The sequence below is a fragment of the Microtus ochrogaster genome, unplaced genomic scaffold (assembly GCF_000317375.1).
Source record: "Microtus ochrogaster isolate Prairie Vole_2 unplaced genomic scaffold, MicOch1.0 UNK70, whole genome shotgun sequence".
Lineage (NCBI taxonomy): Eukaryota > Metazoa > Chordata > Mammalia > Rodentia > Cricetidae > Microtus > Microtus ochrogaster.
The window spans coordinates 857,764-873,025 of NW_004949168.1; the positions used below are offsets into that span (position 1 = coordinate 857,764).

Genomic DNA, 15,262 nt, shown 5'->3' on the forward strand with positions numbered 1-15,262 from the left:
TGTCCTTGGTTGGTGTCTCTGGGATGTGTGCTCTTTGAGAGAGAAGAATGGCCACATAAGCATGTATAGAATATTTTACATGCAGACCACGAAAACCCAGGTAAAGGCCAGCGGAGATGATTTTGAAAGCCTTTCCTACAATAACCTACACATTATCTACACACACACACACACACACACACACACACACACACACGTGTGTGTGTGTGTTTTGTTGCTGTTGTTGTCTCTTGAGAGTCACACCCTTACTTCCTCCACCTGACCCTGAAAAGAGTGAAGTAGATGACTTGGTGACCCTAACCCCTTATTTCCCGCCAGGGGATCTGCATCCCCACAACTCCCACCCAGCTCTGGAGGATTCAGAGTTCACCCTCACCGTTTTCTTGGCGGGCTCCTTTTTCCTCCTCTTTTCCGAATTGCTGTGGAAGGGCAGGTCGCGGCCATGGTAGGACGGGGCCCGGGTCAGCTCCAGCTCGCTGTAGGGAGGCAGCGCATCATCGTCCGCAGCATCGTCCTCGTCTTCGCCCTCGCTGGCCCCGGCCTTGTAAGTGGCAGGCGGCGACCAGGCGTAGTAGGAGGCGCTGCGCGGACCGAGCTGTGCACCCAGCTTGGACGGCGTCTCCAGGCTGCCACCGCGGCTGGTGCTCTCGGATCGCCCTTGGCGCTCCAGAACGCTGCTCAGGTACGAATGGTCGTACTTGGGCGCAGTGCCCGGGGTCCGGCTCACCAGGCGCGGCAGAGGAGCATCCTCGGGTGGCCGGCGACGCGCGGGGCTGTAAGGCCAGCCACGCTCCCCATCTCCCGGAGGCTCGCGACTGCGCCTGCGCCCATAGTACTCATCCAGAGAGCCGTCCTGGTAGAAGGGGCCATGGGCCCGCGACTCGGAGCGCTCGAAGCGGCTTCCGGTCCGAGCTTCGTGGCTGTTACCGTTGGTGCGTCGCGACCGCTGGCCGTAGGAGTCTGCGAAGGCCGCCAGTTCGTCCATCGACACCGCCGGCACGCCCGTGGCAAAGTTCTTCCGCGACAGCATCTCGGATTTGGAGCGCGGCTGGCTGCAGGCAGATGGTCACTGGTTACTGCATCTGCGAGGGAAACCTTGCAGGATACCCCCGTGTTCCAGAGGCCCAGCCACTGCCCTTTACCCGGGAGGATGAGTCACCTCGGCACCTTGCATGCTGTATGTCCGGCAAGGGCAACCCTAGCTCTTTCATGCGATTGTATGACAGACCAGGATGGAGTTGCTTATCTGAAAATATCTTGCAATCTGGGTAGTGCTGAAACAGATCACCTTCTGATCTTGATGAGACCCTTGGGTGACAGCCACACACTCCGCCCACCCTCACAGCCACAGCAACTCTGGTCCCTGGACCAGAGTTTTGATGACATAGGAGGACTGTCTCTCCCTCAGAGCCAAGGACCAAGTTACCTATTAAGTCAGGAGGCCAAAGAGACCTCTGTAATGGTAAAAGAAAGGTGGGGGCCTACTGTCCTTGAAGGACAGAGAATGGGTGAAGGTGCCAGTCAGGGATGAAGGTGTCTCCCAAACTGTTAAATTGCTTATCACCCTGGCAAATTTCTTAGCGTCTGGAACTTTCTGTTGTCTTGCCTTTAAAAACGGACAATAACAGTAGCTGACTTTTAGAAGTAAAAGGATTAATTACAAGGATGCTAATGTGATGTCTGACAAGTGACCCGGACAATGGAGATGACAGGTGGTTATAGGACAAAGCATGAGGAAAGCAATGTCTGGGTCATTAAGGGGCCTAAGACACACATTTCAAAAAGTCTTAAATGAGCACTTCTCACACACGATCTCACTGGGGTGTACTATCTGTGAGAAAGAGCTACCCCACAGCCCATAGAAAGAGACGTGCTAGAAGATTCTAGACTAGACACATGGTGGCCCCTGCCCACCGACAGCCATCACCTGTGCCTGAAGCTCTCTCGGTCCTCTTTGTTATACTCCAGGGCTGGCCCCCGATTGGTCCCACTGTTGCCTCCCATGACACCAGGCCAATAGTCAGGGTTGCTCTCCAAGTCCCCAGACAGAGGGAACGGCTTGCTCCGCATCTGGTGGTAGGACTGGCGGAAGTTGTTGTCCTCGTCGTGCAGGGAGCTGAGTTCTGAGATGGTGTTGTTATCTGCAGGGACACAGAAGCAGGCATCACAGAGTTTTCTACACATTAGGAAAGGAATGCCGTGAAGGGCTGAGGTGGAATACCCCGGAAACTCCTGCCCGAGGGCCTTGGACCTGGCCAGTGTGTGCTGCAGTCTGCAATGGTGGGACTCGTGTTCCTAGCTCAGCCGGACTTGGCTCCAGCTCAACCCCAACTTGTTTACAGAGGGGGAGCCCATCCTACATGATGTTCTTGGAATAGGAAGACAATGGTCTTTGTTCCACCTAAGGCCGGCTTCCCAGAACTCAGGCTGCCTGCAGCTGGCCTCTTACGACACCACCCTTGTTCAAATGTTTTTCTCCGTCCTATATAATTTCTGTGATGAACTTTGAGAATCCCAGCCATGTTAGGCCAAAAGAGACAAAGAGGGGAAAAAAAGCCATCAATCATAGCTTCTTTGCTACTGCTGGCCCAGTCCCAAGAAAGGGGCTTTAGTATGGCCACCATTCTGCCCTCCTCCCACCATTCTGCTCCCCAAAGAGCACAGTGTCAAGGTCAAGAGTGTGTATACACCTGGCTTCAGTACACTTACCTTTATGACCAGGCTCATGTAGGAACCTGTAATATCCCGCCCAAGTAGCACCAGATCTACTTCTAAGGTCTCTTCTCCTTCCTACCAAAGTACTCCAGGTTTATGTGGTCACGAGTGGCCAGGCTAAAAGTTTGGGGATAAGGAGAATGAATTTCGCCTTTATGTCCACTGGCCTGGAGTTTGAACTCTGGCTCCAGCCTAAAAAGCTACAAAGGTGCCTACTCAAGGCTTTCTCATTTTCTAATTAGATTTGTGCAGGGGCATTTAGGAACTGGGACCAGAATTATGATCTAGGCTGGAAAAAAAAACAACCCAGAAAATTTGATTATTTCTAGAACTTAGAAATGTACTGAATTTCACTTTCCTTAAAAAACAAATCCAGTGAACCTATTTGCAATGTAACTGGATCTACTTGTTTTTTAAACCTTTTCATTGAGATTCAAAAATATTATTAAAAACAACATTTACTAGTTTAAAGTCCTTGCTGCTGAGAGAAAGGTAAGCCAAGATTAGATGTAGGAATGCAAAATGTGTACCTCAGGTTTCCTTTGCAGCCCCAGTGATATTGGGAGGAGCAGAGGAACTTTGGACCTCCTAGGCTTGTCTTACCAAGAACACACAGGAATGGAAAGTTACTCATGCGATCAGTTGGTTTTTGAGTTATAATAAAAATTTAAACTTATCTACCTCTTAAAGAGATAGACTGTCAATTTAATTTGTGAGTGTGTGTGTGTGTGTGTGTGTGTGTGTGTGTGTGTGATGTCTGGTGTTTGCCTATGTGTATGCATCTGGAAGTCAGAAGACTTTTTGTGTTCACCTATTCTCACACTAAATCTGGAGCTAGGCTGGTGGCCAGCAATGATCTTCTTGTCTCTGCCTCCTTACAGAGCTGGGGTTACTGGAAACTGCAACCATGCCCAGATTTTGACATAGATGTCTGGATCCGAACTGAGGGCCTCATGCCCACACAGCAGGCACTCTTACCCTCTGAGCCATCTCTCCAACCCTGATGCCCGTTTGAAAAGAAAACATCTCATAGACTATTGATTAAAATCTAGAACATTCCCTCATAATTCCCATTATTTCCAATTTCCCAGTAAGCATACCAAAAAAAAAAAAAAAAACGCCAACTTTAAAACACACTCGACCAATGCAAAAACAATACTGTTGTTGGCTCAGAACTGTCTCTAAATTTCAGGGAATATTCAACATTTTCATGCCCTCAGACCGTACTGTCACCATTTGACCGCTCACAGTAACAAGCTGTTCAGGTTATCTACCACATGAAAATCTCTGCCAAGGCGAATACGAACATTGATGTACCCTTTGACAGACATCTAATAATGTCATTTTAGGACAGGGGCACACCAACATTTTCTGTAAAGACTGCGCAGGGAATTGTAGGCTTTATGAGCCAGACTGGTTATAATCATTCAGTCTAACCATTCAACAAGAAGTTATAGAAGATACATAAGTGAATGAGCTTGGCTGTGTTTCAATAAAACCTTTTAAAAACCAGAAGTAGAAAGGCCTGTGTCCAGGAGATACTGTTTACGGTCTCCGGCTGTAGATGTTCCCAGAATGTAAACATTGAGGAGTAGCTACCATAAAGGCAACACAAAGGAGAATCCCAGCGGCCTACAGAATCATGAACCTGGACTTTAAGCCCCCAATTCTTGCAGAATCTGTGAAACCAAGGTATCTATTTTTTTAATAAGATTTTCCAGACTGACCATGCCATGATCTGCTCTGGCGCTTTCTTGCTCTTCAGGATGGAACTGACCTCTAGCGTGAACTCTAGTCCTGGGCCATTCCACACCGCTGTTGCCCTGCTAACCTGGAGGTGCTGGGTGATCTGGGTTCTAGTCCTGGCGGTGGTTATTTTCCCTTCCTCGATTATTTCTTCCTCTATGAAGGATGTGGAGTCAGTAATGACCTAAGGTCTCAACAATCAGCCACCATATTCTCAACATGTGTCATGGCTAGGAGGCCAATTTCGGCTTAGCTCAAAAGGTTTTGTATATAAGTCACAAGGTTGTGAACCACCTAAGTTCTTCTAACTCCGTTACTACACTCCAAGCCCTCTGATACCTCATTTGAACACTGCACAGGTTGACACCAACCAGCTCTGGATCCATTTCAACTCTGAGATTCCATTACGTTGACACCACCCAGTTTTTGAAGACCATTTGGATCCAGATAGTCAAGTCCAGAGACATCACACACACTCAAGCCCATTCTTTGCTTTTAATCCTAGTTAAAAAGGATTTTCCTCTAAGCCATGATATTGGTAGATTGCTTGCCCCAGCTTCTCCTTGATCTAGGATCTCTGTCTCCTTACAGAGACCCAAAACAATGCTGTTACAACGAGCTTGTCAAGTGCGCTGACATCTGCATTCCTGACATTCCAATCTGGAGATGGTCTTTTTATAGTCAGTTTGGTGGGAGGATGCAGCAATGGCTGCAACACAGACAGGATGAATTTAGAATTGTAAACTGGGTGGAATATGTTGTCCTTAATCTGAATAAGGTTCCTCTAGTCTGGGACTGTTTTCCCAACAGCTCCATCAAGTCTGTTGTTGATTCCAAGAAGAAGAGGGTTCAAAGAAAGTGCCTAGTGACCTCACTGCCAGGCTTGCCAGCATCCTCTTGATAATTAGCCCATCCGAGTCAGACCTGCCCTGCGCTGCCTCCCATGATAGACGGTAATTTGGAGCCCACTCTAAAGAATCAACAGTGTCAGCTGCAGTCTCCAGGGCTATGGGTAAGTTAAGGGCTGGGGCCCTGCCACCAACAGACTTAGTAATTAAAACGTTCTTTGACAAGAGGCACGGCTTCTTTGCTCGCCCCACAACCTCTGTGGTTGGGCATCTCAGAGGACCGCCAGCTTCTTTTTCCTAGATTCATTTACCAGAGTTCTTTACTTTCATTGCAGCCTCCATGTGGCGAGTCAGCATGTGGTTTTGCTATACTGGGGCCCCTCACGCTGGGGACAGCTCACCCTGAATAGTCACATCTTTGGTGTGTATGTGTGTCTGCTCAGATGCGCGTGTAAGGTTGTTCACCTATGTAAATGCAAGAGGTTGTCATAGTAGCTGCCTCGATCTGCTCCATCTTAGTTTTTGAGAAAGGGTCTTTTAGTTCACTGACTGGCTAGAATGGGTGCCCATTGAGCTCCAGGGCTGGGGCTGTAGATGTGATGTTAGCCCAGCTTTTACATGGGTGACAGGGATCTGAGCATGGGTGCTCACACTTGCTCAAGCAATGACTTTACTGACGGAGCCATCCCATATCTTAAGCGACTATTTTGAGTATTACTTAAAGGGGGTTGTCAGGGGACTGTTGTAATGAAACATTTTAAACCCAGGATCACAAAACCACAGCAATCAACACGGACCGCCCCACTGGCAGACACAACATGAACCACACGTGATCGTCCCATCCTTCCCGCCAGCAGCCCTATTCCCTTCCGCGTACTTTCTGTGGTGGTGTCACGAATGTGCTGGCTCAGAGCTTCAAATATGGTGACCCCCATATCCTCTTTAGTTACCAAATCCTGAATGAAGCACAGGTCACATAAATTAACAGATGCTCACATCTGCCTCTCATCCTTCTGGCCGGATCAAACTGAGCCAGCTCCTTCTCGACATAGTACAGGACCTTCATGGAGTCTCTCTCTTTGTCAGCTTGGATACGGTAACCTTTTCGAACTGTTGAGGAAAAAGCACAAAAGAGTGAGCTAAAAACAGGGCAGCAAGAAACGGATGGCTCCATTCATTCTGCCAAGCAGAAAACATGGTTCCCAGTTAGAACAACTCTTTTGGACTCACCCAGAAATAATAACACTATAGTTTATACGCAGGAGGCACACTTGAGATCCTCTACCAGAGGACTGGAACAAAGAACCTGGAGGCCAACAACCAAACCCCACTGCAGCGCACTTTTGGCCATTTGCTATCCTTCCCTTTCTGCCGTCTGACCTTCCACATCTATCCTGAAGGCTTGCCTCTGCAAAGCGTTTGAGATGCACTGGAGGAATAAGCTCAAACGAAAAAAAAAAGGAGATAAAGACCCCTTTCCAAGCCCGGGGCACACGTCACTCTCCAGCATGAGGTTCCCACTGTCACTTGGTAGAAGTGCACAGAACTTTAAGACAGCTCCCCAAGCGGCACAGACCTTCACAAAGGCAAACCAAAAGCCTCTAGTTGCCTGGGAGATGGAAAAAAAATCCCTTAAGCTGGATGGTGCGTGCCTGAGAGCTAATATTAGATTCTAGACGACATACACAGGAGCACAAAACAAGCCGTACAACACATGAATCTCTAATCACACTTCCATTTTATTTCCTCAGCCTTTTCCTTTTAGGAAAAGAAAACGCCATCTTTCATATGTGACGAACTTAATTCGACCCGCTGCTTTGTGGCTCGAGACAGGTGTTATTTACAGGGCTTAATGAAAAAACAAAACTAAAGCAGGGGAAATAACACCATCTTCTCCATCTCCATCCCTCACATTGTCAGAGACCATGGCTGTTCACGTCCCAGATCCCTAAAGTCTAGCCCAACACCAGCCCAAAGGGTGATCAGACAATGACAGACATAATGGACAGATGGGGGAGGGGCAAGGATGAAGATGAGAAAGGGGCAACCGGACAATACGTACTGGACACTGAGAACGTGCCAGGTTCTCTGCTGAATGTTTACAAGTGTGCTTGTTCCTTGCAGCCATGCAAGTGAGGACTGCCGCCAGCCACATTTCATGGTTGAAAAACCTTGACGAGGGAGGATTTTAGAACATGACCAGAAATATTTGGCTTGGCAGCGCCGGGCATGAAATCATGTGGTCTCGTTGACTGAAGCTTAGCTGGATTAGGGCATCATACCTCCCCTAAAGTATAGAAGGAGATGCAGGGTTTGTTTTTTGTTTATCTGTTGTTTTTTTTTTAAAAGAGACAGATGAAGAAGACAAGAGAGTAAAGCCCCAAGTGGGCAGCGGTCTTGGGTATTCCAGAGATCATGTGGCCTGAAGCATGGCCCTGTCTTCTAGCCAGCAGGGGTGGAAAGCGGTAGTGAACAATCCCACTCCATCATTCCCTGTTCCCACAGTGGTGCACATCACAAAAATAAGGGAACCGCAGAAATGTATATACGTTCAATAAAAGTGGTGTTTTATGTCTCTGGATGCATAACTTTATGGACAAAGCTCGCCTCCCGGCTATTTACATGGAAGGTCAAAATCTAAAATTCTACAGGCTCTAATCACAGCCTGGGCATTGAAGAAGAAAGCCACCCACACACCCATTTGCAGGTGCACACATTTTCTGTGTGAGAAAACACTAGGCAGGCCATGTCCATCTCAAATTGTCAAATGACTTAGAAAAAAAAATAAATAAGTCCCCAGCACATACTTTTCAGTGGCACCTTCTCCCAGAGGTGAGGTCCATCCATAAACCCTCTGCAAAAGGAATTTTTAGCAGAAATGATTTTATTTATCAAGCTACACATTCTTCCATTTCTGCAGAGGCGTTCACAGAGTGGTACAGACTGTTCAATTAAAATGCAATTATCCCACAGAACTGCTATGTCTGTACCAAGGCAGTTATGTCTGATGGATGAGGTGCAGAGCTACAAATCAGGAGTCTGGGCATCTTACAGGCATGCTGGTACTGGTTTCCTGAGGGACCTCCGGAGGGTGAACACGTATCAGGACTCAGTTTCCATGCAATGACTTCAAGAGAAGACAACTAAAAACTAATTAGTGGAGCACTTGAATGTTCCACAATGAACTGGGGTATCTTAAATGCCACCTCACCAAAAGAGCTTCCTTTGGTTCTTCTAATTCTGTCTCTTTCTGTTCCAATCTTTTCCCTAACTTAAAAATCATTTGATTTGAATTTGTATTATAGGCCTTAATATATTCTAGTTCATTCCAAGTTCTTTATATAGATGAGCATAATCTTCTTCTTTTTTTTTTTTATTTTGTTTTTGGTTTTTCGAGACAAGGTTTCTCTGTGGTTTTGGAGCCTGTCCTGGAACTAGCTCTGTAGACCAGGCTGGTCTCGAACTCACAGAGATCCGCCTGCCTCTGCCTCCCGAGTGCTGGGATTAAAGGCGTGAGCCACCACCGCCTGGCTGAGCATAATCTTCTTTAAAAATTCCAAAAGATATTATGATTTAAGATGTCCATGTGCCTACGATGATGTTTTGCATATAACGAATACTAAAAGTTGGCTGAATTACTCCCAGACTAGGAAGGGAAAGGGTTCATGGCTTCTTTGGAAAGTGTATTCTTTGTAAGCATTAATCTATAGGCCGTAACTTTCCGGAAATCAATTACTAGATTCTTCTGTTCACCTATGTATCGCTAGCATCTAACACAGAGCCTGGCACGTCTTAGCCACTCAAAACATGCACATTCAGACGAATGAATGAAGGTGTGAATAAATTTGGACTAGCAAGTGGTTTTTGTTTTGTTTTGTTTTTGTGTGGATTACAAAGTATGGCACAGGAAGCTATGTAGGTGATTGACTGGAGAGTGTTAACCAAGGAGGGAAGGGCTTAAATAGTAGGTAGTCCAAGGAAGCAAGAAGGTTTTGTGGCTGCCATTACTAATCATCTAAAGAAAGAACACCAGCATGGCTGTAGGCATTAGGGAGAGGTCCACTCTACCTGCAGCCCTGGCTCTGCCAGGTCTTCTTCATATGGGAAGCACTTTAATGGCAAATCTTCAGTGTCACCAAAATAAAGGTCACCGGTTAGGGAGGGGCTGATGGCTGATGCTATTTGTAACTAGGTACCAGCTGTCTCAGAGAGAGGGGGGGGGCAAGCGCTATGCTGAATAACAGCTGGAGAAGCTTGGATTAGAGATTAGGTTGTCTTCAGTGTCATTAGGATAAATTACACTCCTCATTGTGATACAGATGAGATTGTGCACATGGTTATCAATCTCTGAGAAGCCACAGACAGCAACTACAGCCTCGGGGGAAGATGACAGTTCTGGCTTTCAATACTGGCATCATAAAGAGCTGTATGCAGCAGAATACTTCAGCTTCGACTTCTCCCTCACAGCAGCCGGGAGACTTCAGAGAGTTAAATTCTTCTAATTTGTCAAAAGACAGAGGCAAATGATTGCTCGTCAGACTCTAAGAGCATCATCCGTTTGGTTTTACTTGCTAAAAATCAAGACATTTCTCCTTTTAAGGGGTGTGGCTATTTTTATATAAAATTATAAGCTGTTTGATTGTACAGCAGACAAACTCTTCTCTCACTCCCATAGAATCTGGCTCTGTGTCACATATGTGCTCCAGAGCATATGAGTCACCAGAAAACCTTTTCTGATCCTCTCCAGCACAGGCTTCCTTTCTGACCACATTACAGTTTTTCTATATACTGTTCTGCATTTCTTACCCATTTTATTTCCATCAGCAAGCCTCCAGAAACCTTGCTACTAGACTACAATTTTCTAATTAAACTATAAATTTCTAAGACTATAATGTCTATGAGGGCAGGGAAAATTTGTAAAATTTTTTGAGATGGTGGACTTTGAACTTGCTATGCAGTCCAGGTTGGTCTCAAATTTGTAGCTCCTCTGGCCTGTCTCCACAGTGCTGGATTTGTGTGTGCTACCAGCCCCAGTTACAGATTATCCTTAACTTGAAAACATGTAGAGTCATGTGTTGTGGCACATGCCTATGATCCCAGCATACATGAAACTGAGGCCAGAGGATTGCCCTGAGTTGGAAAACTGAGACCAGAGGATTGCTCTGAGTTGGAGCTAGCCTGAACTATATAACACATTTGAAGCCATCAAAAACCTTACAGAGTAAGAATATAATATACTTACCTAATATATTATAATATACTCTATACTTTTATAGAGCAAAATATAATATATCTATATATACATGCATTACATGTGTATATATATTTAACATGCCCCCAAACCAACCAACCAAATGGTATTGGGTTGGTTTTTATATATAATCTAAAGGCAACAGAACTCTTTGGAGTTTGGTGATATTTTAGCAAGAAATGTACTAGACTATTGTCCAAAGTGTAGCGTATTTAGAAAATACTTTCCCAGGTGATGTTTCAGCTCAGGGTCACTGTGATTTATTCTGGTTTCCAGTCCAGCCTGGCCCAAGCCCTTTGTTCAGGCCCTGTCTTCTAATTTCAGCTTTACCAGAGACAGAACATTAGAAAACTCCCAGTGATGACAAGCTATAATCAAAAAAACCTTATTATTACTGAAGAATTGAAGTTGCTATTTTGACCCAATTATGGTTGGATGACTTTTCAAGCAATTTCGCCATCTATAGCCCAAATGTGACTTAGGAAACCTACACAGGCAGTCTCCAAGGTGTGCTTCCATGGATAGAGGCTTGTTCTTCCTGCCCTGTCTTAATGAGCTCAGTAAGGCTGTTTATGGATGACGGAACAGCTGCCCGATTCCACCCCCAGGGTGACAGCAGTCCAATTGTGGGAGAAGTGCTTCTTAAAATTTGCATATTCTGTGTACAGTAGGCATATATATATAGGCGCACATCTCTATTAATTTTAAAATGACATTTTGAAAGCCTACTTGTCTACTCACTTCCTTTGCCAGAAGGATGAATGGAGCGCAGGGATACTGAGATGAAATGGACCAGAGCAAGGCAACAGAAGGGGCTGAAGCCGGTTTCACTGTGCAAGGTAGGAGGTCATATAACCAAGACCAAGACAGTTACAGTAGAGATGGTGGGAAATAAAAACAGTTCAAGGTTAAAGTATAAATCTAAATGAGAAGCGAAGAACAAAGAGTAAGAGTGCAATTCCTGCTTCTGATCTGAGTCGCTAGGCAGGCAATGATGCTACCCACTAAAATAAGCTACATAGACTTCGAAGCGGAAACAGTAGACTGAGTTCCTAGAGGCTAAGGTTAAATGCCTGTAAGACATCCAGCTGGAGACATTCAGAAATAGATATCCAGAACAGCATATTCAGGATATATGGGATTTAGCAGCAGAAGAGAAGTCAGAAAAAAATCGTGACTGGGAATGTTTAGCATATGGATGATGACTGAAGCCATGGGAATAGATAGGATTTGCTGGAGAGAGGGCCACAGACCAGGCAAGAATACCAGTAGATAGGATTTGCTGGAGGAAGCGGGCCACAGACCAGGCAAGAACACTAATAGATAGCATTTCCGAGAGGCGGACCATAGAAAAAGCAGGACACAAACACCAGTAAGATACACATAGTCAGAAAGCAGCACCGTGCAGAACGGATAGGAAAATAAGCACAGAAGGATAATTGGGTCAGGGGTGGCCAGCATTTTAGGGAGGTCAAGGCAGGCTGAGGATTGCAATGCAACATCGGATTTAGCAATCAGGCAGCTTGACAGGAGCATTTAAAAACTAGCTGAGTTGATAAGAGGAAGTAAAGGAGACACTGAGTGGTAAAAGAACTTCCAAGGAGTGTGGCTGCAAGGAGCAGAGAAGTGAGAAGCAACATTGGGGTTGGGGGCTCTACAAATGGCTGCATTTCCATGAGAGAGGGAAAGAGTCACTAAGACAGAAGGGTAGAACTGTGCTATGGAAGCAGACCAAGTGTGGATATCCAGCAGAGAACCTGCAATCCATAGTCATGGTAACAGAGAAGGGCTTGAGTAGCCACTGTAAATGAGAAAAAGGAATCAGGGCACCCCTCATCCTCTCCCATGTGGTAACTAAAGGGCTCTTTTCTAAATATCTCATCACAGATGCCTTTCCTAACTTATGCTCAAAAAAGTGTTGCATACAAATACAACTCAAAAATTACCGTGGCTAGATGATTACCCTAACATGTATTGAAGCAGCATACAGATATAAAAAGACGAAATTCATATTTTTATAAATCAGCATTTATTAACATTGTTCTGTATTCTTTAAAGAATAATCTACATTGGCCCAATCTGTCTTCATTAAATGAAAATTGGCCAACCATCATCACTAATGCTGCCCATGTGTCTAGGAATGTGCTCGTGGGAAGTATCAAGAACTCTGTCTGGTGCCACAAGACACACATGGCATGATCACATGGTTTCTGACCAACTACACTGGTTGCCATCTTTCCTCTATTTCCTGGCTAGAAAATGGACTCTGACTTTGCTCACTTCAAGGAAAACAGTTGTCTGGGCCTGAGAGCTGGGTCTTCGTGAGCTCTAGCCCATCTGGTTTAGGAATGGGTGTGTGACATAATCTTTTTCTTTTTTCAGATGAAAGTGCTGGAAAGGGGCTTTCTAGAAGAGGGGAAGCTCCTGGGAGACATTTTCTCACTTTGGGAAAAGTGGCACAAAGATGAAACACACCTTCTGTCTCCCCAAATATCTAATGCTCAGAAGGACTGCTGTCATCAAGGGGGCCACCCAGCAGGGACAATGCCTGTGCTAAAGAGACAGCACAGAAGGCAGAAGAACTCGCTCGTGCACGGATCCACTGCAGTGTGAGCAGCCCAGTCAGCCACTGCCACGCCTTGGGATTCTTGTCAATTCATTTCTCTGCTTCTAACTGCAGTTTGGTTGATATGATGGGGTCAAATGATTAAGACCGCAACAAGCAGGAATGAAGAAGATTAAGGCCAGCCTGATCTACATAGCGAGTTCCAGACTACCCAGGGCTATCCAGTGAGCCCCTGGGCCCCTACTCAAAATGGGGGGGGGGGGAGAAAATTAAATACCCAGTAGTTTATTAATAAGACTTATTTTATTGTGCTTATTCACTAAATAAAGAGTAAGGTGAAGGAGTTCTGGCCAGACAGAAAAAAGACATGGGGTGAAGAGAGAAATTAGCAATTGAAAGCATGTATAAAGTTCTACTCGGGGTTTTTTTCTTTTCTTTTCTTTTTTTTTGCCCACTCCTTCCTCCAGGGAAATGGACTATGCTGTCTTTAGCTTTTGCTTTCCCTACACAGCCTTAATCATTAGCTTTTTCTTCTCAGTTTGTGACTCATTCTCAGTCTTAGACGTCAGAATTCTACTAATAGTCCCAGGGAAGAGACAAACACAAATACCAATTACTCATTGAGGATCTCTACTTCTGCCACAGCCAGGTATTGGGGGTTCATTACGTGGGCTGGCTACCCTGTCTCACCTCCCACGTCTACAGATTGAAGTCACTTAAATCAGCGGCGCTTACAGTCTTCAACTTCTGCAGCTTGCAATCCTGTTCGAATGTCTCTGGGAAAGCTGTATCTCCACAGCTCTCTACCTCTCCACCCTACTTTGCCCGTTGGCCTCCACTCTCAGCACAAATTAGCTGATTGCCCCTCTAATCAGCCCTCTCTGCCAGTCATCTAAGGTCTGCCTATGATCTGTAGCACTGGGCAACGTGGGAGGCTCTCTTGATGATGGGCTCACTCTGAAGTCTTCCTTGGCTTTATTTCTTGACATCTCAGATTTGGCATTTCGATTCCCGTTGTCTCCAGTATAAGCCAGATGCTCATATACCATACCTGCACATTGTAGTCTAGGGCTTGGTTCTCTGCCCGCGAGCTCCACACCCCCCCCCCCCTTACCACCTGCCATCTCTCCACTCAGCAATCTGCCGACAGCGGCTCTCACTTGTTTGCTCCACTAAGCCCCATCTCTTTTGGAGAGGTATCAAGGTCCTCTCTAACGCCCAGCGAACCCTTCTATCTTCTTCCAGGCAGCCCAACAAGCAGGACACTGATGTGGTCACATCTGTGCTCTGGAATCTGACTATCCTACTGACCTTCCTGTTCTGAGACAGTCAACAGTCTCACAGTTTTCCTGAATCTTCCTCATCCTTCCTGGACCAGTTCAGCTCTCATGTCCTCCATGAAGACAGCAATAACTCCAGCCTCTTCATCTTTGGACTTTAAGTACCATCTTCTTCAGCATCTCATTGCCCTAATAAAGGTCCACTCCCTCCTTTGAGAAGCCATATTCTACAGCCCGCTGTCCCTCGCAGTGCTTTGTACAGTCCTGAACTAAGGGTGGGGATGAGATCACTTTTTAACCACATGACCATAGTTTAAGTAGCAAACTCCTTCCCTTTAGAGTTTTAGTTACTAAAAACATTAAAAAAGAAAGCAGGGGTCAGAGTGTTCTGTAGCCCTTGGAAAGCCTGATATGAGCTCCTCAAGATACTTGTCTCAGCTGGAAGGGTCCCATATTTAGAATGGAGATCACTGATTCCCAAAGCTACATCACTGAAGAGCTGACTGTGCCTATGAGCAAGGAATGAGGGAGGGGCCCAAGTCAAGCAGGGGGTGGGGCAGTCTGGGACTACATTTACCACTGTGGCTTCCTCCAGTGGAGTCACTTGGTGCCAGGGGAGGTGGATGCGGCTTGTCCATCAGCATGCCAGAAGAGGGGGCTCCTCCCAAAGGGACAGAGGGGATGGAGTAGGGGCCTGGGACACCGGAGACAGAGGGAGGGTACCCGGCCTTGGCAGCTTTCCCTGCTTCATACACTGCGGAGGGAGATGAAGAGCGAGAGAGATTATATAGTCCCACCCTCCACAACCCTCATACCCCGATTCCCTGAGGTTCCATTCTCCGTAGGGAGCGCCTAG

At 46.1% G+C, this 15,262-nt stretch overlaps 1 protein-coding gene across 4 annotated transcripts in view; it reads right to left on the bottom strand.

Annotated features, from left to right (window-relative positions):
* Ildr2 (immunoglobulin like domain containing receptor 2) overlaps positions 1-15,262 on the bottom strand; it is a 57,131-nt gene that overhangs the window by 1,294 nt on the left and 40,575 nt on the right. For 3 of the 4 annotated variants that reach the window (XM_005370088.3, XM_026777516.1, XM_026777517.1), the window contains 4 exons: positions 14,984-15,160; positions 6,306-6,419; positions 1,928-2,141; positions 377-1,052 (listed from right to left, as the gene is read on the bottom strand). In XM_005370088.3, the coding sequence (XP_005370145.1) occupies positions 377-1,052; positions 1,928-2,141; positions 6,306-6,419; positions 14,984-15,160 (1,181 nt within the window). The remainder of the gene's footprint in view (positions 1-376; positions 1,053-1,927; positions 2,142-6,305; positions 6,420-14,983; positions 15,161-15,262) is intronic. The other variant, XM_026777518.1, reaches the window with a different exon arrangement.